The sequence below is a fragment of the Pollachius pollachius genome (genome assembly GCF_949987615.1).
Source record: "Pollachius pollachius genome assembly, chromosome: 12".
In the NCBI taxonomy this organism is placed as follows: domain Eukaryota; kingdom Metazoa; phylum Chordata; class Actinopteri; order Gadiformes; family Gadidae; genus Pollachius; species Pollachius pollachius.
The window spans coordinates 11,914,277-11,936,328 of NC_136945.1; the positions used below are offsets into that span (position 1 = coordinate 11,914,277).

Genomic DNA, 22,052 nt, shown 5'->3' on the forward strand with positions numbered 1-22,052 from the left:
GTTTACCACAGAGGGAATAAAAATGGAGGAAGGGAGAGATAGAGGTAGGGATGGATGGAAAGAGGGTGGGTGTGGGGGGGGGGGGGAGTGCCAGGAACAGAGAGCGAGGATCTGAGAGCGAAAAAGTGAGCGAGGGCGTGATAGAGAGAGAGAGAGAGAGGGAGAGAGAGAGAGCGAGCAAGAGAGTGAGGGATGGAGGAGGCAGAGAGTTAGAGCGAGTGAGCGAGTAAGAAAGCTGGTAGTGGGGGAAAAAAAAAAGGAAAAGGCGGCAGACGAGGGAGCGAGCGGAAGGACGCGCAGAGCCTCCAGATGCTGGAGCCCACGACAGCGGAGCGCCAGGCACCGCGGACACAGGAAGATGGTCTCAGTAAGGGGGGAACTGACCGTTGCCTATAATTTAATGTTCAGTATCCTGGACTCCTTCTCCATGGGTAATGCTACGGCCAGGAGCTCCAGCGCACGGCTCTCTCTCTTGCTCTTTCCCCGTCTCCCGCTATTTCTCCTTTCCCCCCCCCCCATCTCTCTCTATCTCACACGCTCTCTCTCTCTCTTCCCCACTATCGCTGGCTACTACTTTCCCTCCACTTCTGTGCTTTTCCTCTTGTTTACGGCCGCATGGGATTCTTTATTTTCCTTATTTTGGTTCTTTACTCAGCCCTTGCATTCCGGCTGACACAAGCGCGCGCACACAAACACACACACACACTGCACAGAAACACATACACACAGAGCTAGGTTGGCGGGGTAAGTTCACTTGCGATCGCAGGGGATACACCCGCCGTCCTCTACAGCTGCAGCACCAGCCCAGCCTAGCGATGGCTACGGCACTAATGCGGAGAGATTGCGATGCTTTCCTCGCGAGCCACGCAGCGCTTTGGACGAGCGAGCACAGGAACCAAGCAGGGAGTGAGAGGAGTGGCGAGATAGAGAGAGGAGAAGAGCGATAGGGAGAGGAGGAGGGGAGGAGGCAGAGGCGAGAGCTCGATGAGAGCAGGCTTCCGTCATCGTTTTGGAGTCCTTTTTTAAAAGATCTGTGCTCCCCATTGTTTGTCTGCTGCTGGGGAAAGTGGAGTTATCCACATTTGGTTGTAACCACTTTCTTTGTCCCTTTTTTTTCTTTGTCTCTTTTTTTCTTCTTCTTCCCGCTTCCCAGGGGTGGCGCCTGCAAAGAAGAGCCCGAAACTGGTAAGGAAGAACTCTTTGTCTTTATGTTACATAATAGGACCCACGCAACCTTTTGAATCTCTCTGTGCATCACTCATCGTCTCCTGTGGATGCCATCCATCCACCGATCACCCCTCAATGTTGTGCCCTGTGTCGTCCGTCCGTCCGTTCCCCCCCCCAAACCTTTCCCCTGCCTTCTGTCTGTTGCTCTTGTTGTGTTTCTCCATACGGCCCCATGGGCTGCCGTGCGGGGGTGGATCCCCCCCCCCCCCCCCCCCACACACACCCAAACCCCCCCCCATCCCTTGGTGTATGAGGGAGAGGGAGGGGGGGAGAGGAGGAGAGGGGGGGAAGCTTACCTTTTGAAGCCATCGCTAGCTTACTGACACTGTGCTGAGCTAGCAGCCCTGGGGAGAGGGTCTCTCCTCCAGCGAAGAGGGAGATGATGGTTGTGTTGAATTCATGTAATTGCTCATTATGTTTTCCAGGGCTATTATGAGGATCTGGCTCCTCCATACGGAGATTACACACGCAGGGTATGTGATGATGGACGGGGTTTTTTTGGCCCTGATGGTGGTGGGTAGATTTGGTGATGCTAGACGATAAAGGTGGAAGGGTTTGCAGTGTATAGATTCTTTAAGGTGATGGTGGTTTCCTTGACCTTTTCCCTTTCCCTCCCCCTTTTTGCTCGTTTTACAATACAGAACAGTATAATCCTGTACAAGTTTATTAGGCTGCTTGATATGGTGCTGTGTAGAGGTTGCTTTTTTTGTACACGGCAGCAAAATTGCCTGGCTGGGGGTGGATTGGATTTTCAACCTGCCCCTGTGCTGGCGGAGAATGATGGGCAATGATTAAAGCTGGACTGACAGGCTCGGAGTGAGACGGACAGAGAAAGAGCTGGGGGGGGAGGCAGGGAGTGGAGGAGAAAGAGGGTGTTCTATAGGTCTACTGGTGGCCTGAATGGGACATGGCTCTGGGCTGTGCTCTGAGAACTTCATTTTAATTCTCCTCTCTTTCTCTCTCTCTCTCTCGCTCTCTCACTCTCTTGTTCTCTCTCTCTGTCCCTGTGTCTCACTCTCTATCTGTTCCTGTCTCTCTCTCTCTCTCTCTCTCTCTCTCTCGCTCTCTTGTTCTCGCTCTCTCTGTCCCTGTGTCTCTCTCTCGCTCTCTTGTTCTCTCTCTCTCGCTCTCTCTCTGTCCCTGTGTGTGTCTCTCTCTCTCTTTCTCTTTCTCTCTCTCTCTCTCTCTCTCTCTCTCTCTCTCTCTCTCTCTCTCTCTCTCTCTCTCTCTCTCTCTCTCTCTCTCTCCATTGTTTCCTTAACCAATGCGCCGGCCAGGCCCTGCGGACACATTATGAGTAGCAGTGGAAGGTCAAAAGCACACAGTGAGAACGTCCTCAAAGGCTCGTCTGCTGTGTTTAATGAGGGCGGGAGTTCCACTAGATACACCACAACTCTCCGACCACTTTGCTGATTGGATGCATTCCTTAAAAAAAAAAAAAGCAATTGAAATGTTGAAATCCCAAAGGTACTGAAGTGAGGAGCGATGCTGTCCGCCCTCATCCTTGAGGTTTGACCTTCCCTCCGTATGATTGAACGCCCCACGGTGTGTGACTCACTTTATGGCTATTGATTTTATTTGAAACAGCAGCAGAGGAGATTACGTTCAAAGGGGTACTTTTGATGCCGTTTTGCATTCATAAACAGGCAGTATGAAATATTGTCACGTTATTGGAAATGTCAGGCGAGGGTTCACGTGGTACAAGCGACAAGGTACATTGTCATGGACGGTGGTGTTGCGGACGGGCAGATCCAGGCCATAATAACTGTGGATTTATTGAAGACACAGCAGCTGCACTTTGAAGGCGAAATGCTTTGATATTAAAGTCCCCGCCCCTCCTCCAATCTCCACTGTTGTATCGCCTTGCCGCCGTTGCCTGTGGTTCCTCTCCATCCAGGTCGTTGTTCTGCCTTGGCAGTTGTAGAGTTTGGAATCAATTACAGCTAGCACACACTCCTCCACAGCCTTGTCACCGAGAAGAATTGTTAGCAATTAACTCTGTTGGTGCTCATGGTAATTAGCTAATTCTAACGATGTGACGAGGCTCAGGGATTCAGGGTTGTAGTCGACAGCTTTGACAGTAGGTTTGGTTAACAGCCCTGTACACTAAGGCGACGGGAACAACTGACTCCCCTGCTAAACTCTTGCCTAAGGAGCCATATTATTTGATGGTGGCCACTGGAAATTGATGAGGGGTTTTATATTACTGCCTTGATCAGTGCAATTTGGTGTGTGTGTGTGTGTGTGTGTGTGTGTGTGTGTGTGTGTGTGTGTGTGTGTGTGTGTGTGTGTGTGTGTGTGTGTGTGCGTGTGCTCACTTGGGATGAGCCAGCAAGTGTAGTTAATGCACCCGGTCGTGCTCACACATTCCACTCTATTAAGCCAGAGAGACTAGACAATGTATCCACATCATTCAAAGTGGGCTCCTTCCTTTTATTCCCCCTTTGCGAGCTGAATGACTTAATCATGAGACACCACTGTGCGTTCTCTTTACCCCATTTCAGGGGGAACAGTCTAAAGAAAAAATAAAGATTCTTTGTGTTACATAAGAGAGAGCTTTTCTGTAGTTGACAACACCAGCCAACATTAGAGCCTCTTTCAGAAATCTGTTTCTGGTCTACTGTCTACAGACCACAGATCTCCATGGAGACATGGAGATCTGTGGTCCTGGAACCTGTTTTACTCTCATCCTAAATCTCTCGTCCTATCGCGTCCGAAAGCCTCTCATCCCGTCTCTTCCCCTTTCCTTGAGGAACCATAACCCTGTCTTTCTCTGAGGACATACACTACACATCCTCGAGTCTACCGTTTCCCTCCATCTTCCCCGTTTGGCATCTGTCATTCGTTCATCCCTTCATGCGGACACCCACACTATTGACACTTAACCGCCTCTCTTCATCCCTCCCCCCACAGCAGTTGTCGAGGAAGGACAGTCAGAGCAGCTCCCAGCACAGCGTCTCCAGCCAGAGGAGCGTTCACACGCAGGACTCCCCGCTGCACTCCTCGCTGGCCGCCCCGCTCAGCGAGAGCTCCGCCCCCCCGGTCCCGTCCCAGCCGCTGCCGGGCCTGCCCGCGCAGGACAGCCCCGCCGACGACCCCTCCCAAAGGAAACCCGACCCCTTCAAAATCTGGGCCAAGTCCAGAGTCATGTATGAAAGTAGGCGTAAGTATTATTGTTTTGGTGGAGGCATGGTACCTGGTGGAGGCGTACAGGCATGGTACCCTGGTGGAGGCATGGTACCTGGTGGAGGCGTACAGGCATGGTACCCTGGTGGAGGCATGGTACCTGGTGGAGGCGTACAGGCATGGTACCCTGGTGGAGGCGTACAGGCATGGTACCTGGTGAAAGCATGGTACCCTGGTTGGAGGCATGGTACCTGGTGGAGGCATACAGGCATGGTACCTGGTGAAAGCATGGTACCCTGGTTGGAGGCATGGTACCTGGTGGAGGCATACAGGCATGGTACCTGGTGAAAGCATGGTACCCTGGTGGAGGCATGGTACCCTGGTGGAGGCATGGTACCCTGGTGGAGGCATGGTACCCTGGTGGAGGCATGGTACCCTGGTGGAGGCATGGTACCCGGGTGGAGGCATGGTACTCTGGTGGGGTCATGGTACTCTGGTGGAGACGTGGTACTCTGGTGGGGTATGTTACCCTGTTGGAGGGAATTATGATTTGAGCCAAGAACACGCAATGGTTCCCAGTCCTCTGTTCCACGTTTTTATAAATATGCTAGCAGATAACAGCATTGAAATGCTGACTTCTGTGGGTAGCCCCGTCCGTTTTTAACACAGTGCAGAAACCGATCCTAGAGAATCTCACTGTAAGACAATAGCGCTCGGTCTACTTCCGGAGACTTTCGTTATTATTAAGTGGAGGGAAAAAATGTATTTCTCTGCTGTGTTCTACATTACATCAAATCCCTCGCATCGGTTCGAGATGGCAATTTGGCCCAATTACCAGCCTTGACCCCATTAACACACTCTTGCACCGCTCTGCCCTTTGGAGGCGCATCTTGTGATGAACGGTTGTGTAATTAGCAGCAGTGGTGGAGTGGATGTCAGCAGATTTCTCTCCCCCCCCGCCCCTCACCCCCCTGCATGAGCCACACTGAAGCAGGGAAGCCTAGCATCCCAATTAAGACCATAAGCTGCTCTCCAGTCCATGGCTCGTGGAGCAGATCAAAATACAATGGATAATAAGGAAAATGAGAGTTGGAAAGTCCCAATAACCTACAGCATCTCATCACTGCCCCGCTTTTGCTCTTCCATTGTTTGGCTTCCAAAGACGAGAGGTCAGGATAAGGACAGAGTGTGGGCTGGCTAATGGGCTTATGGTAAAAGATTTAAAATATTTGAAAAGGAAGAAGCCTCATCAAGGCTTTCCTTCACTTCCAGGGATTAGTTGGAAATGAAGAGATGAAGATGGACAGAACAAGACAATAATGTATTGGCAAGTACCTTCTGATACTGTGTTCAGCTTTCCTCCAAAAAGCCTGGCGGGTAGAGACCTTGGCTACAGTCAGGATATTAGTCAGCACATGGCCATGGCTGTGAAGGCGGATTCAGGAGAAAAGATCCGAGATCAAGGACAACATTTTTTGGAGACCTTTTCGCTTCTAAAGTATTTTTAAGAAAATGAAACACATTTTAAAAATTGCCGCAAAAGATTGGAAAAGCTGTCAGACTTGCTTTTGTTTGATTGGGCATTGTTTTTTGTCAGTAGGCTTTGGTGCTTCACCGCTGGGTTCAGATTTGATACATTTGCTTGAAATTGAAATTCATCAGGCCTTGTATGTTTTAGTAGTCACCACAGCCGCCCGAGGTAGACCTGGAGTCAGTCGTTAAGTTATTAATGGGTTCATGCCCAGTCCTTCTTCCTGCACCCATCATTGCTAATGAACACGGGCCATAGCACCGCTCTCTCCTCTCCATCACTCTTTACAGGGACAGATTGCCACAGTTAGCCTTTGACTCTGCCTCCACCCATTTCACCCCCAGCTATGTACTGATGGGTCGAGAAAGATGGCTGCTTTCCTCAGGGTCTTCAAGCGTTCACTGAAGCAACAGCTTGGCAGCAGGCTGTTTTTCTTTACCTTTCCTTCTGCTCACCTTCTGGTTGTTTGTGGCCCGGCGTCCCTTCGCGGCTCCACAGGATACCGGTTCAAAAGGGCGTTTACCGTACCAAGGGTTGCAGGCTTGTTTATTTTCGGCCACTACGGCTGGGACACGACCATCCTGATGCAGGCAACCATGCTTAAGGATGGTCACGATGCTGCCGGCTCTTTCATGCAAGGCGTATGTATCATGTATATGGTCAAACACAATCTCTCACCTGGATAAGCCACGATATTCCCCCTGGTTCCCCGTATCCCAGTAAAAGCTCCTCCCGAAGGACCTCTCTTACCTCCAGTGTAAGACAGAGCAAGAGCTGTCACTCACACCATATTAAAAGGCCCACAGACCTACGACCCTGTGGACAGTGAACCAGACACGGCAGAGGTCCCTCCGTTCCATAATACATGGACAATTCTCATGTTGGCTCTCTGGTACTTGACGGTGGGAATGGCATTTGTACTGAGAGGGCATTTAAGTAAATGCGCCAATTCATGAAAAGCAGACCACGGAGAAGTCTCTGGGATTATTCATGTCCTTTCTCCATGATGTCCTGTTTCCCAGAGAGTGGAGCGATGGCTTGAGTGGGGGAGTGGAAAGGCTTTTGCTGTTTAGGGCTCTAGATGGGCTGCTAAATGTGAGATGGATAGACTGTGTCAGCTGCTTTCCAAAGTTTTGCTCTGTACCTGGGAATATAGATTTTTTTATGGGTGTTTTTTCTTTGGCTTTGTGCCTGAGAATAGATGTGTTTGGTTCTTCTGATGGATGTCATCTTTGTTCTGTTGGAAGCTTGTTTGGAGCAATGCTCTTCATCGTCGATTTTCCTAGAACAATTGAGGTGAGGTGTTTTGACAGTTTGTACGAAAAAACGTTTGAATTTACTTCAGTACAGAGGATTGAACCAGTACAAGACATTATTACAACTCTTGTTGAGAGTAGATTTTGTTCCACCACTAAGAGCCTCCCAAGTTTTTGATACAGTGCACTTCTTTGTGTGCCCATCATTGGGTTGGCCGTCATGTGTTATGTTATGCTGTATTCAGCCAGTTAGGCTAATTATGATTGTTTTATCTTTTGTTGCAGTTCCAGACTTCCAGGAGCAAGATATATTCCTGTGGAGGAAGGACACCGGATTCGGTTTCAGGATCCTGGGAGGGAACGAGGCGGGAGAACCGGTATGTCTGTCTATTTATCACAATTTTCCTTCCTGTTTTGGGACCATCCTCCAACGGAGTTACTTGGACCCCATGCTGCCCCTCGAGTCACGATGACTTCGGTTAAAACGGCTAAGAATGTGGTCACAAATAAATATGCTAGTTAATGTTGATAATCTGGTGGGCGAATGTGTTGGCCTACTTATTCAAACAGCCAGCCTGACTGGAGTCCACTGGGTTATTTAAAGTGTATCCACGCTTACACCTCCACAACCAGCTAGTGCTAAGCTTATTGCTTCGCTTGTTGGGCTCCATTTTTATCTCGCAGAGATTTCAACAAAGCTGCCTGCTTTTGATCCGGCTGCGCTAACTTCAACCAGCCTCAACATTGAATAAATAATCACCCTGTTGAACGCTGAACGGGCTTGGCTTATTTTGATTTTCCGTCTTTTGCAAAGAAAGTCGTTTTACACTTGTCCAAACCTCTCAATTAAAAGCGGAAGCTAATGAATCGCGAGCTTGGGGGGTCAGCCAGCAAACTAGGTTGCGATCACACTGCGGAAGAAGTACACACACACACACACACACACACACACACACACACACACACACACACACACACACACACACACACACACACACACACACACAGAAGCACACAAACACACAAACGCACACCAACTTTGTGGCAGATGTAAACACTAAGCTTTTGCCATGACTGGGAGAAGAAAATATCCTGATGGCGACAGAAGATGCAGCCTGCTTAATTACCAGATGTATTTAATCTATATCACATACCATCTATTTGCAAGCCATCCCTCTCCCACTCAAAGCTATTAAAAATCTGCTTCGGGGCTCAAACGTTTTTTATCTATCGTCTATTGTTCAAAAGATACACAAAAATATCCCAATTAGCTCATTTTGCGTATCTTCCAACGAGCTTGTTGGTATGTGCCACCAAAGTCAGGGATCTTCCTCACGATCAATTCTGACCTCTGGGGTGATTTCAAATTTTTATATTAAAGCAATCCGCTTCAAGTCCCCAATCCTTCTCTCTGGTTTACTGTGGTGTACCTGTACCCTCCCACCCTCCTCCCCCCCTGCCCAGATCTACATCGGCCACATAGTGAAGTACGGCGCGGCGGACGAGGACGGCCGCCTGCGCTCGGGCGATGAGCTGATCTGCGTGGACGGCACGGCGGTGGTGGGAAAGTCCCACCAGCTGGTGGTGCAGCTGATGCAGCAGGCGGCCAAGCAGGGCCACGTCAACCTCACCGTGAGGCGCAAGACCAGCTACGCCGGTAACCACGGAGACAACCCGGGGGGGCGGGGTTTGGTCCCCAAAATCCCCTTTTTTGATTTGTACCCGAAGGCTTGATGTTGATGTATGCAGGGGTTCTATGCTATTTAGGAGCACACACACACGTGCACACACACACAAGCCCACGCGAGCGCACAGGTTTTTGCACGACAAACATAGTTCTCAAAACTTTGAATTTTGAGATTTGGATGACTCATCTGGTCTGGTGTTTGAAAGTATACAGTCTAGAATCAGGAGACGGCTATAACACAGTACAGAGCCAATGCCCTCCCCGTCTGTATTTATACTGATGTAACACCCAGCTCTATTATGGGGCGGACATCAAAACGAGATGGCTTGGAACCCCCTGCCTGTTGTTTTCATTTATTTTTGAGGCCCTCTCCTGATGTTCTATATTTCCCGCTCCCGTCTGTGTTGTTTTGATGCATTTTCATGGCCGCCGTCTACAACCCAAAGAAATGGATAGTAGAGCGGCCATAAAGCATTAACAACAGGTTCCTGCAGGTCTCTTAAATCCTAAGCAGTCCTTGATAAACTGCCACAGGCTGGGAGTATTTCAGCCTGGCACGGATCACCTTTTTATACCGGTGCCCCACGGTGTATTCCCAGTCCCTGCCTCCTCCCCTTAATGAGTCGGACAGAAGGTCGTCTGAGGCTGCCGTTTCCGGGCAGCCTTGTTTGTTGTACTGCATCTCCCCCACACAGACATTTGTCTTCATCACAATGCTTTCGAGTGCACTGCCAGCGAGTGACCAGGGTCAAATTACCTGTTCAATCGTAATCAGTAATGGCAGCAACAAGGCTGGACACTTTGAACCGTTAAAGCATCTCTCTCTCTCTGGATCTCTCTCTCTGGATCTCTCCCTCTCCCCCTCTAACTCACACTGCACCGTAGTTTCGTCCTTGGCAGGATGCATTGTGGAGAACGTATGCATGAGTAGAATGGCGGCAGATTGGACGTTGACGTCAGCACACCAGGGTCCGGTGCGACAACATAGAGCTCCTCACATAGCCTGAAAGTAAATGAACTATCCAGAAATCTCATGGAAAAAAAACCCACCTAGCTCCTTCTCTCATTCCCCCTCTGTGAAATCACATCCAGCGCTCTGTTACGGCTGCAAGCCCCTGTTCTCTTCTCCCCTTCTCTCCTTTTATCTGCACACTGCAGTGGGAAGAGGAGTGCCTGTTACGTGAGCCATGTTTTTGTCTGCCGCTGACTCACACAGCCAAAGTTTGCACCTAACACCTTTTTAATTAATTCATGTTCTTCTGTCGCCTTCCTCTTTTTCCTCCATCCGTTCCATTCATTCACATATTTGTGTAAACTGTCGTCGTTGTTCCCTGCTTGACCTCGCGGGGGGGGGAACCCCGTCTGCTCTCCTCCTGCAGTCAAGGCCGAGGGAGACGTCCCGCCATCGCCGGCCTCCTCGCACCACAGCAGCACGCAGGCGCTCAGCCTCACCGAGGAGATGGGCAAGCGAACGCCGCAAGGCAGCCAGAACTCCCTCAACACCGTCAGCTCCGGCAGCGGCTCCACTTCTGGCATCGGGAGTGGCGGTGGCGGCGGAGGTTTAGGCAGCACTATGGCACCTCTGACGGCCTCCTCGTCGGGTCCTCCTCCACTGCCTCCTCCTCCGGTCGTCTCCTCTTCCCAGCAGCCCCACAACAACGCGGCGCCCGGCCCCGCTGCCCCCTCCTCCTCCACCCTGCACCCCTACGACGTGGAGATCCGCCGCGGCGAGAACGAGGGCTTCGGCTTCGTCATCGTCTCCTCCGTGTCGCGGCCCGAGGCCGGCACCACCTTCGGTAAGACGAAGCGCTCGCTGGGGGTTGTGTTTTCGGTGGGGGGGTTTGTTCATCGTTGTGCCACATTGTTTCGTTATTATGTCGTCATGTTTGCTTTGGGTGATGATGAGTCACGCCCAGACGTGTGTCCACAACACACGCTCATCACTAAAGTACACGCACGTCGCGATTTAAAAACGAGACAAGCAAACAAGCTCGGTCGCTCTCTGCTCCCCCCTCGGGACTCTGCATCTGTCCTCGCCTGCTTTGTGTTCGCATGACGTCTCTGTGGCGCTCGCTCGCTTGACAACCGCTGAGACAACTGGTGAACCTGAGCTATTTACAGTCTCTCCTCAGATCAATATCGTCTCTTCTTCAAAACAGTGCTTCATCTTTTTCTATGCTATTTTCTTCTGCGACTGTCAAACCCCAAAACTTTTGGATCTCCTTTTTTGCTCCTGTGTGCTGCGCATAAAGCTACTTACCGAGGACAATTAACATGAATCTTGTTTAATGCTCCGAGCCAGCAGCACTTAAGTGACTCCTGCTAAGCACCTTAAAGCTAATGACCTGAATGGCGGTGCTAGATTAACAGAGGAACCTGTCTGCAGAATTGCATTGGAGTCGAGAGTACGGGACTACAATAGAGAACCTCATAATTCGCTCCACCTCCTCTTCCAACAAGTTTTACCCAGTTAAACACTTATTCAAAAGGCGTGAATTATAGGTTGTCTCTCCTATTCAAAAGTACATTAATTTCTCCGATTCGGCTGCGTATACACAGAACCCCCCCTGCTTTTTTTGTAGACCAATTTGTAAAAACAACAAAGTACATGTTCCTGTGTACATACTATTAGTGCTTTTATTCCCTGCAGTGTGTTAGCTACCGAAGGTGCCTTATTTAGTGTGGATCCCTGCAGCTTGCGGTGTCTGTAATGGGGTTCTCTCTGGGAGTGCTGCTGTGGTTGGCTCACTGATCAGCTGATTTGAAATGCTCAAGGTAGAAAATAATGTGGAAGTCCATCCGTGTAGTCGGTCTGGCCAGGCGGCCAGCTAGATCAATACAGATAGGGGGGGACGAAATGGAGGGACAGGAAGAAAAGCAGAGAGCAAGAGAAGGAATAGAAGTTTGAACCTCAGAGTTTCATGTGTTGGAGGGGGGGGGGGCAGAAAGCTAGTGCCCATCTCTGCAGCTGCTTATTTGAAAAGTACTCCCTCCTCCTCCTCCGTGCCTCACTTTCCCTCATCTTTCTTTCAATTCCTCTCCCTTCCTCACAGCGCGTCAGGCCCAGCTCCTATAGAAGGAAGACAAGCGGAGAGGTTCTGGATGAGGCGGCTGTATAGCACATAAAAAGGAGTAGGATGTAAGAGAGTTAGCAGAATATGACATGGAAAAGGGCAGAGACTGGGAGAGAATGAAAGGAGTATGTGTGTTTGCGCTCTTTTTTCTCTTTTAATGACTGAAGACAGACAAACAGGAAGAGGAGGAGGAGGATGAGGATGCTGGGGGTGAGGGTGGGGGGGGGAGTGGCCCCGGGCTGCTGGTTGGGATGCCACGCTGATGTGCGCGTTCCTTGTCTCCAAAGTTTGCACAGGTGTCTGTATTAGTGAGTGTCTTCACGGGTTTGTTCTCATTACCAGCATGCTGCTGCAGGCGCTGTCTTATACAAATAGAACCACGATGCCCCCGCCCGGGCGGAGAGCAGCCCGAGGAAACTCTAGAGTTGAGAGCAGAGGAAAGACGGGGGGCCAGAGGGCAGACGGGAACGCTACATCAAAGAGAAAAAAACATATTTGACCGAGTTCAGCTGCATTTCTCTCTTTCCCCCTGAACTGATTCACTTGAGAAGTTGATTTACGACGAGCGTCGGCGGGAACGGAACAAAACCTTGACGCATTAATAACCATTTTGCCGGAACCTCGGAGTGCCTTCTCTCTGTGCAAACCCTCGGTCTTTGTTTCTCAACAAGCTCTGGGCTTCGGTGAATTAACCCCTAAACTTGCCTCCTTATCTCTCTTCTCCCTTGCCCTTCTCTCTCCTTTGCATCTTTCCCTTTTTTTGTTCTTCTATCTCACTGCACACACGCTGCACACGCACACACATACACACTCACACACACACACACACACACACACACACACACTGTTCACGGCGGGTGACCATAGCTGGCAATGCATGTGTGGCCATGCCCCACAAAATAGGGCGCATCATCGAGGGCAGCCCGGCGGACCGCTGTGGGAAGCTGAAGGTGGGCGACCGCATCCTGGCCGTCAACAACTGCTCCATCACCAACAAGTCCCACTCGGACATCGTCAACCTCATCAAGGAGGCCGGCAACACCGTCACCCTGCGCATCATACCCGGAGACGGTCAGTGTGTGGCCCGGCCGGAGGGTGGGGGGTGTGTGTGTGTGTGTGTGTGTGTGCGTGCGTGTGAATATATGTATGTGTTTGAGTGTGTGTGGGTGTGTTAATTTATGTGTGTCTGTGTCATGTATATGTTAATGTATGTATGGATGTATTTGTGTGCGTATGACAATCCGAAAATGTATAGTATTATGTGTCGATGAGCTAATCTCCCCCCATCCCCACCAGAATGTAATCACAGTTAGCCTAGCTGGCGAGAGAGCCTCCCAGGCCAGTCATTCATCCCCCCTAAGCAGTGGCGGGGCTCGCCGCGGTGCCCTGTTCGCTGTGACTCAGTGTTTTTAGTGCCGTTTAGCGCGCTCCGACGCGTTTAATGGTGCGTCGCGGGGCACCAGCTCACATTAAAACAAGTGGCCTACTTCTCTGAGTCAGCCTGAGACAACAATAACGTCAGCCTCGTGGAGGCAGAGGCTGATCAGAGCCGTTGTATCGAGGCAGCGGTTCAACCCTTTATAGGCGGTGATGATGAGGGTGGTGATAGTGATGATGATGGTTATGATGCTGATGAAGATGCCTTTGAGGATGATGAAGATGATAGTGATGATGATGACGGTGATGGAGATGATGATAATGATGATGGTTATTAGGATGACGGTGTGTGATGATAATGATCAGGACCGTGATGGTGATGATGCTGATGCCTTTGAGGATGATGATGAAAGCGATGATGATGACAGGGAAGGAGATGAAGATAATGATGATGGTTGTTACGATGGCGGTGTGTGAGGGTAACCATCAGGACTGTAATGGTGATGGTGGTTTTCAGGGTGTGGTGGTTTTCTATTAGAACATTGTTTGGCTCCCTATCCGTTATGTAAAGCCCCCTCCGTAGAGTTCCCCTGTAGTGTTCAAAGGGGACTGGAGCTCCCACGCTCTCCACAGAAGAGATGGGGGGCTGTACCCATCCTCCGTCTTCTTCCTCTTCTTCTACTTCTTATTCCCAGCATTTGTTTTTTATGCCTCCAGCATCCCCAGAAATCTGAAACATGCAAGAGCAATTTAGATACGGTGTGTGTGCATGTGTGTGTTGTGTGTAAGTGTACACACAGCAAACAATAGGAATAATGGAGAATTGTTATGGGGCCCCTTATATAAGTGCTCCCACCCCACCTTGTGTTACGTGGATATGAGATTTGAGTTTGTGTGTGTGTGTAAGTGTATGTATTGTGTGTGTGTGTGTGTGTGTGTGTGTGTTTGTGTGCACCTGTTATCAAACTGCGTGCATTTGAAAATTGGAGCTATCCTTATTTTTTTATGGCTGTTTTTCTCTGCAGCGCGGATGACAAACTGCACTGATACTGTTCTGCCTGAAAAAACTCACAGCAGGAGCGATTGGGAAACAGCAGTGAGACAATAAAAGCAGTGCCCTGCGTTTTGTGTTATCTGCCAGGCAAACAGACCCTGTTTGAGAAAAACACTGGCGCAGAGCATGACAGCCCCTCCCACCCACCCCCACCACACAACAAAAATCAGATGCTTGTCTCTCTTTAGGCTTCTGGAGCTGTATCTCCCATCACTCACGTCACGGCTGTCGTGTCCTCATACACACATGGATGAACACAACGCTGTTCATAAGGCCCAGCCATGTCTGGTTTCTTCCATGCGTTATTTTGCTGTTTTCTGGAGGTCTGGAACCATATTGACCCAATAGCTTGTCCCCTCCCTCTTCCCCCTGTCGGCACACATCAGGATGTGTTTAAGTGGCCTGCTGGGTGCTGCTGAATGATTCCACCCGCTTTAAGGGAGAGCAGGGTGCACAGCAATGCATACATGAACAACCGAGGCCCGCGACCAACGCTTGTTCTACTGAGACTGAGGCAATCCTAAGGTGTTGATAGATGGTATCCTCTCTAAGCAATGACCAAACGGGAGATTTCACCAATGCATTGAAGGAATGAGATTTTGGAGACGAGATTACCCCCATCCCGCGCGCACACGCACGCACACACACACACACGCGCGCACAGTCACACACACACGCACGCACAGTCACACACGCACGCACGCACAGTCACACACGCACGCACAGTCACACACGCTCGCACGTACAGAAACACACACACACTTCCTCCTCCCTGAGTTGTCCCTGGTGCCGCTCACCTTGAAGCAGACTTGCTCTGTTTTGTGTGGGATGACGTCAGCAGAGCCTCTGGATGTGTCTGGAATTCATGAAGAGAGCCGGAGCAGACACACAGACGGGCTGAATGATGGTGTTTTGGGCGCAGAGCAGCGCTGTAACAATTAGGGGATGAATTGATCGGTTCATTGATGCGTGGATTTTGAGAAAATATATAGATTTTCATCTTGACAATCTATGATTTGTTTGTCATTTATCAAATAAGAAGTGCAAAGAATTTGATGCTCATGAATGCAATCATTTGGTTGTTTTTTCTCTCAGATCATTAATAGTGACTTTGTGGGTCAAATATTCGCAATGCTTTATCTATTAATCGAAGAACTTTACTCGCTAGTTGCAACCCTGCGGCGTAGAGGTATCAGAGGGGCAAACTGAGAAGTAGAGATGTATAAAGATATAGACAGGTACTCCAAGAAAAGGCGCAATGTCTGCTGATGAGCAGACGGAGAGAACTGGATAAATGGGGATTAAAGAGAACAAACGAGAGGCTGAGACTGAAAAGAATGTGTGGGTGTGGGAGTGTGTGCGTCCTTGTGCACGCGCGTGTGTGCTAAACCTTTGAGGTCTATGCCACTCCAGGTTCTGGCCTTCAACAGCTGAAAATAAAGCTTCCACAACAAATTACCCTTCACAGGTTTTACATTTGGCGGGTACATTTAAACGGTAAAGCGGATGATTTCCTCAGACACGAGGTTACTGGGCAGCTGGCCCAGTTGTATTCAGGGGCCTTTCTTCTTGTAACGTAACCTCCTGTCCGTGTGAGTGAGTTTATGTAAGCCCTCGTGTTTGACTCCTTCCGGGTCTCATCCAACCTGTCCTCCTTGCCTCCTCCTTCCAGAGTCCTCCAACGCCTCCCTGCTGACCAACGCAGAGAAGATCGCCACCATCACCACCACTCACGCCCCCCAGCAGCAGGCCGAGGCCAGGTAAAGGGGCCTTCTGGGAAACGGAGTCCTTTCAACATTACACCCGTCAGAGTTTCAGGACCACAATCATTTGATCTCATTATTCTTCTGTCTTTTTTCTCCCTTTTGATATATTTGTCGGTTCGGACAACAACACAATGCTGGATAAACAGAATATTCTTTAGCTAGCTCAATGATAATAATCAGGTTAATGTGTTTGTTTTTCGTAAATACTTTTACTTTTTTTTGTGCTTTAATGGAGTTGGTAAAGAGAGATAAATGGTAAATGGACTGCATTTCTAGAGCGCTTTTCTAACCAGTGGCCACTCAAGGCGTTTGTGATTGATGTGATGGGACCACAGGTGGGAATCAAACCTGAGTCGCATCAACCAACTGCTTAGATTGACAAGCTGGGCCTACCAGACGTCTATAATGAGGTTCATGTTTTAATGTTACCATACTGTATGGCCACCCATTCACCCGGCGCTTATACATTTTCTACAGAAACACCAAACCAAAGCAGGAGTCGTATGAATTCAAAGCCCCACAAGCACCCCCGCCCCTGCCCCCGGCACAGGTAAGGAAGCCCTTCAGCCAACCAAGCCCTTGTTTACCTCCATCTTCCTTTTAGCCAGCCATCCATCCAGCCTATTGTCCACCCTGTTATCAGCCTGTCGCAACCTCCATGTATCAGATTTCAACACACAGTTTTACATGTCCCTCACAGACACATACACACACACAGACACACACAAACAAAGACACACACACACACACACACACACACACACACACACACACCCCCCTACGTCACTCATCCAGGCTGTCACTCTTCTCTCTATCAAACCCCAACCAGTCACCTATGCATCCCATTCACCTCTCTCTGTCTCACTCTTCTCTCTCCCTCTTTCACTCTCACTCACTCTCTCAATCCCTCACACACACACACACGCACCACAGCTCTCACTTTATCGGTGTCCTGATGACATTTACAGCCGGCCCCTAGCGCTAACCCTTGTTCCAGTCGTTCACCTGTCTGTCCTCCCCTACTTGCACACGATGACCAACACAATAAAAACTATAATCTAAGCGAGTGTCCCCTCCGCCATCTGTCCTTTGAGGAAGGGTTAGGAAGCTAAAGGCTCATTAGATTTCACAGTGAGCCCCCCGGTCCGCGCGCTGCCTGCTGAATTAATGTGACGGCGTGGAGATGGCGCGCAGAGATAGGCTGCTCCTCCTCCAGAGGAGGACAGGAGGACACGGGCGTCCACCTTCTCTGTGCCCTTGTCTTTCTCTCTCATTTTCTCTCTCTCTGTCTCTCTCTCTCTCTCTGTCTCGGTCTTTGTCTCGGTCTCTCTGTCTCTCTGTCTGTCTGTCTGTCTCGGTCTGCTTCTCTCTCTCTCTCTCTCTCTCTCTCTGTCTCTGTCTCTGTCTCTCTCTCTCTCGCTCTCTCTGTCTTTCTATCTCTCTCGCTCTCTCTGCGTCTCTGTCTCAGTCTCCCTCCCCCTTCCATTGCTGTCTTCCCCCCTCCCCCCCACAATGACGTCAATTTCCTCTCCCTTTTTTTTGTACATACAGAGCCAACAGCATTAATCGTTTATTCATTCCTTTACACGCACAGGCGCAGACACACCGTGTGACACATACTGTCTCCTATTAGAAATAGGCAACCTTCCTGAAGAAGCCATCTACACAAACACACACATCGCTTCCCCTGGGGTCGACTTCAAACTATATACACTCTCACACACACACACATCCACTCATATAGATGATGCTGAAATCACTAAAGTGACCTTGATGCAAATTGTATTAATTTTTGTGTGTGTGTGTGCGTGTCCATCTGTGTGTGTATGTGTGTGCGTGTCCATCTGTGTGTGTATGTGTGTGCGCCTGTGTATGTGTGTGTGTGTGCATCCATGTGTGTGCGTGTCCGTGTATGTGTGTGCACCTGTGTGTGTGTGTGTGCGTCCATGTGTGTGCGTGTCCATCTGTGTGTGTGTGTGTGTGTGTGCGTCCATGTGTGTGCGTGTCTGTGTGTGTGTGTGTGTGTGTGTGTGTGTGTGTGTGCGTCCATGTGTGTGCGTGTCTGTGTGTGTGTGACAGCAGGACGGTGAGGTGTACTCGGTGGACCTGGACCGGGACAACAAGGGCTTTGGTTTCAGCCTGCGGGGCGGGAAGGAGTACAACATGGACCTGTACGTGCTGCGCCTTGCCGAGGAGGGGGCCGCCGTACGCAACGGCATGATGAGGGTACGGGGGTCCGACACACACACGCCCACAAACCACGAACACACCGCCCTCAAACCACACGCCCACAAACCACACACACCGCCCTCAAACCACACGCCCACAAACCACACACACACCGCCCTCAAACCACACGCCCACAAACCACACACACACCGCCCTCAAACCACACGCCCACAAACCACGAACACACCGCCCTCAAACCACACGCCCACAAACCACACACACACCGCCGTCAAACCACACGCCCACAAACCAAACACACACCGCCCTCAAACCACACGCCCACAAACCACACACACACCGCCCTCAAACCACACGCCCACAAACCCCACACACACCACCCTCAAACCACACGCCCACAAACCACACGCACCGCCCTCAAACCACACGCCCACAAACCACACACACCGCCCTCAAACCACACGCCCACAAACCACACACACACCGCCCTCAAACCACACGCCCACAGACCAAACACACACCGGCCTCAAACCACACGCCCACAAACCACACACACCGCCCTCAAACCACACGCCCACAGACCATACACACACCGCCCTCAAACCCCACACACACCACCCTCAAACCACACGCCCACAAACCACACACACACCGCCCTCAAACCACACGCCCACAAACCCCACACACACCACCCTCAAACCACACGCCCACAAACCACACACACCGCCCTCAAACCACACGCCCACAAACCATACACACACCGCCCTCAAACCACACACACCGCCCACACCCCACGGCACTCGGCTTATCCACTCCAACACACACAGCACACACAATGTTTAGTGTGTTGGTGTGTGTGTGTGTTGGGATCGGGAGTGTCTTTGGCCATTTCCGAGGCCGTGAACGTTAATTGGCAGGGCCATGGGTGTGTTGAACAGTCTGCCTAGAGCTCTCTTTGGAGCGTGACCTCGTTGAGGGGTGTGGGGGAGACTCTGAGACTCTGTGCCCCCCCCCAGGAGAAACTAGCAGGTTGGCTTCAGGGTGGGGGGGTTATTTACGCCACCCGATATGCTCCGGGCGGCTGCTCCCTGTGACTGCTTCAGCTGACTCTTAGTTTTTTCTCCTTTCCTGGTTCCTTAGCTGTGTTTGCCTCATCATCCAGCCCCTCGGGGAAGCTACTTAGACCGGGTGGCCACACGTTTGTGTCTGAAAACTGCACAGGACTGCATGTTTCTTTCTTTTTTTCTCGATGAGCGATGCAGAGGAACGAACGCTAAGCCGATCGGGCGCTGAATATAAATGTGATAGAATCAACTGGATTCAGGGTCAGTATTGCCTAAGTCTCTCCTACGTCTAAGGGAGAGAGCAGGGGCCGCACCTGTCAAAAGACATAAAGGGACGGAGCGTAGCATGTATTCCGCGTCTTCTAGAGACATGTCGGTCAGACCATGGATGAGATTGCTCTCCAAGTGGTGTTCACAGGAGTGTGTTGCATGGCAGGGACCAGGGAAACGGTTGATGGGTCATTAGCACACATACACTCACACTCAGCTTTGCATGGGATATACAGCCACTTCTAGCTGTTCATTAAAGAGCAGTTAATGGAGGCAGCCCCTCCTCCTCTCCTCTGTATCCATTAGAAAAAAGAACTGCTAGCACTCATGGATATAATTGGCTCTGCATTGTGTGGCTCCCAATTACGGCGAGATGTGAAACACTGAATCGGAACCGCTTGCCCAAGGAGCTGCAATGAGCTAACATGCTAGCTGATAGGTGTTGTTGCACCCCTGTCAGGAACATATACCCACACACACACACCTTTATTAACACTGCAGCAGCACGCCAAGAGAAGCTCTTAGGGCAACATAAGGAAGGCTTTTTAATATATTATATTTTTTAACTGTGTCAAGACATTTGCCAAAAGCGCATGCATGTGATCGGAGCGGGAGATAGAATGCACTATATGGGCTGATGACTTCCACATGCATATTCAGCTGAATGGCAAGAGGAGACTGTTTGACATATTTTAGATGTGTGTGTGTGTGTCTGTTTGCACGGCAGCTGTGTCTGCAATGCTTGTTTACATACATATAGGTTTACACACATGACAAGTTATGTGTGATATTAATAGAAGCTGGTAGTGTGTGTGTGTGTGTGTGTGTGTGTGTGTGTGTGTGTGTGTGTGTGTGTGTGTGTGTGTGTGTGTGTGTGTGTGTGTGTGTGTGTGTGTGTGTGTGAGACCTACATTCTGCCAGGGAGGTATTCCCTGGGCACAGACACCACTGACAGATAACTGGAGGCGTGAAGGGGAAGAAATTTAAAAAAGGGAGCTGTTGTTTTGCTCCCTTTTTCTCCTCCTTGCTGTCACTCAGTCTCTCTGTGCCAACTTTGCCGTCAGGGCTTTTCAATGCAATGGGCGCTTTTTATTTTCTTCTTCCCAGAGTTGTTGTTTGTTTGTTTATGCCGATCGGAGTATGGTTCTTGCACTGAGGATACGGTGTGTGGCATTTGCTCATGTTCTCTCCCCTTTTGTCCTTATTTTTCCCTGTCCCTCCCTGTTTCTATCCCAAAACCTTCGTCCCTGCTCTCCTCCCCATTCTCCTCCTCTCCTCCCCTCCCCTCCTCCTCCCCTCCCCTCCTCCTTTCATCCCCTCTTCTCTCCTCCCCTCCGCCTCTCCCCTCCCCTACTTCTCTCCTCCTCTCCTCCCCTCCTCCTTCCATCCCCTCCTCTCCCCTCCCCTCCTCTTCTCCCCTCCCCTACTTCTCTCCTCCTCTCCTCTCCTCCCATCCCCTCCCCTCCTCCTTCCATCCCCTCCTCTCCCCTCCCCTCCTCTTCTCCCCTCCCCTACTTCTCTCCTCCTCTCCTCCTCCCCTCCTCTGTGCCGGTCTTCAGGTGGGCGATGAGATCCTGGAGATCAACGGCGAGAGCACCAAGGGCATGAAGCACGCACGCGCCATCGAGCTCATCAAGAGCGGTGGCCGGCGCGCCCACCTGCTGCTGCAGCGGGGAGACGGTTCGGTGCCCGAATATGGTGGGTCCATCTACGAGAACATCCCCTTCTCCCCCGTCTTCACGCCCTGAGGACCCCGGCCGGGCGCCGTGGGCGGGGCGGGGGAGGGGTGGTGGTGGTGTCGGTGTTGGTGATGGTGGTGGTGGTGGGAGGGTGCGTCTCTTCCCTCACTCTCTCTAGTGGAGGTGGCGGTGCTGGTGGTGGTTTCACCTTCGGACCCGGTCCCTTTGCCCCGCTCATGGATGGACTCACGATAGATACCTTGTGGTTTTTGTTTTGGTTTAAAACATGGGTGGGTCGATGGGAGGGGGGGGGTTTGTGAATGGTGAGGCCGGTGAGGCGACATCCATTGGATCATCAGCTGACCACAACTTCCATGTCACCCCACCGTCACCCATCTCTCTCCCGGCCCAACGCCCTAGATGGAGCCCCTTACTACTGCAACGGACTGAGGGGGGGCTGCGACGAGCAGGAAGTGTCATCCATACTTGGGGACAAAAGTGATTCCCCCAAGGGACGTACTTAGCTTAGTGATGGAGGGGAGGGGCTTGGGGGCGGGAGGGGCTCTATACCACGCATCCCATAATGAAAAAGAATTCAAGCGGGGGCGGGGAACATCCTCCTGGGGTTTTTCTGTTAGGATGCGATGAGAAGCATATTTATGTTATTTATTGAAGGTGAATGTAAGCTACTGAATTCCAAGGGGTTTGTCAGCAACAGGAACTGTGCTCAGACTAACGTCGATTTACCCGTGAG

General features: G+C 50.7%; 1 protein-coding gene across 6 annotated transcripts in view; it reads left to right on the top strand.

Annotated features, from left to right (window-relative positions):
• Positions 1-22,052, top strand: part of magi1b (membrane associated guanylate kinase, WW and PDZ domain containing 1b) — a gene marked incomplete at its 3' end in the record, with an annotated part of 106,067 nt that overhangs the window by 79,501 nt on the left and 4,514 nt on the right. For 2 of the 6 annotated variants that reach the window (XM_079747744.1, XM_079747748.1), the window contains exons 13-23: positions 1,154-1,185; positions 1,653-1,700; positions 4,141-4,390; positions 7,426-7,517; positions 8,605-8,797; positions 10,207-10,623; positions 12,805-12,972; positions 16,005-16,092; positions 16,576-16,648; positions 18,178-18,324; positions 21,179-21,317. In XM_079747744.1, the coding sequence (XP_079603870.1) occupies positions 1,154-1,185; positions 1,653-1,700; positions 4,141-4,390; positions 7,426-7,517; positions 8,605-8,797; positions 10,207-10,623; positions 12,805-12,972; positions 16,005-16,092; positions 16,576-16,648; positions 18,178-18,324; positions 21,179-21,317 (1,647 nt within the window). Of the gene's footprint in view, positions 1-1,153; positions 1,186-1,652; positions 1,701-4,140; positions 4,391-7,425; positions 7,518-8,604; positions 8,798-10,206; positions 10,624-12,804; positions 12,973-16,004; positions 16,093-16,575; positions 16,649-18,177; positions 18,325-21,178; positions 21,368-22,052 lie in introns of those variants that run through there. The other 4 variants (XM_079747745.1, XM_079747747.1, XM_079747746.1 and 1 more) reach the window with 4 other exon arrangements.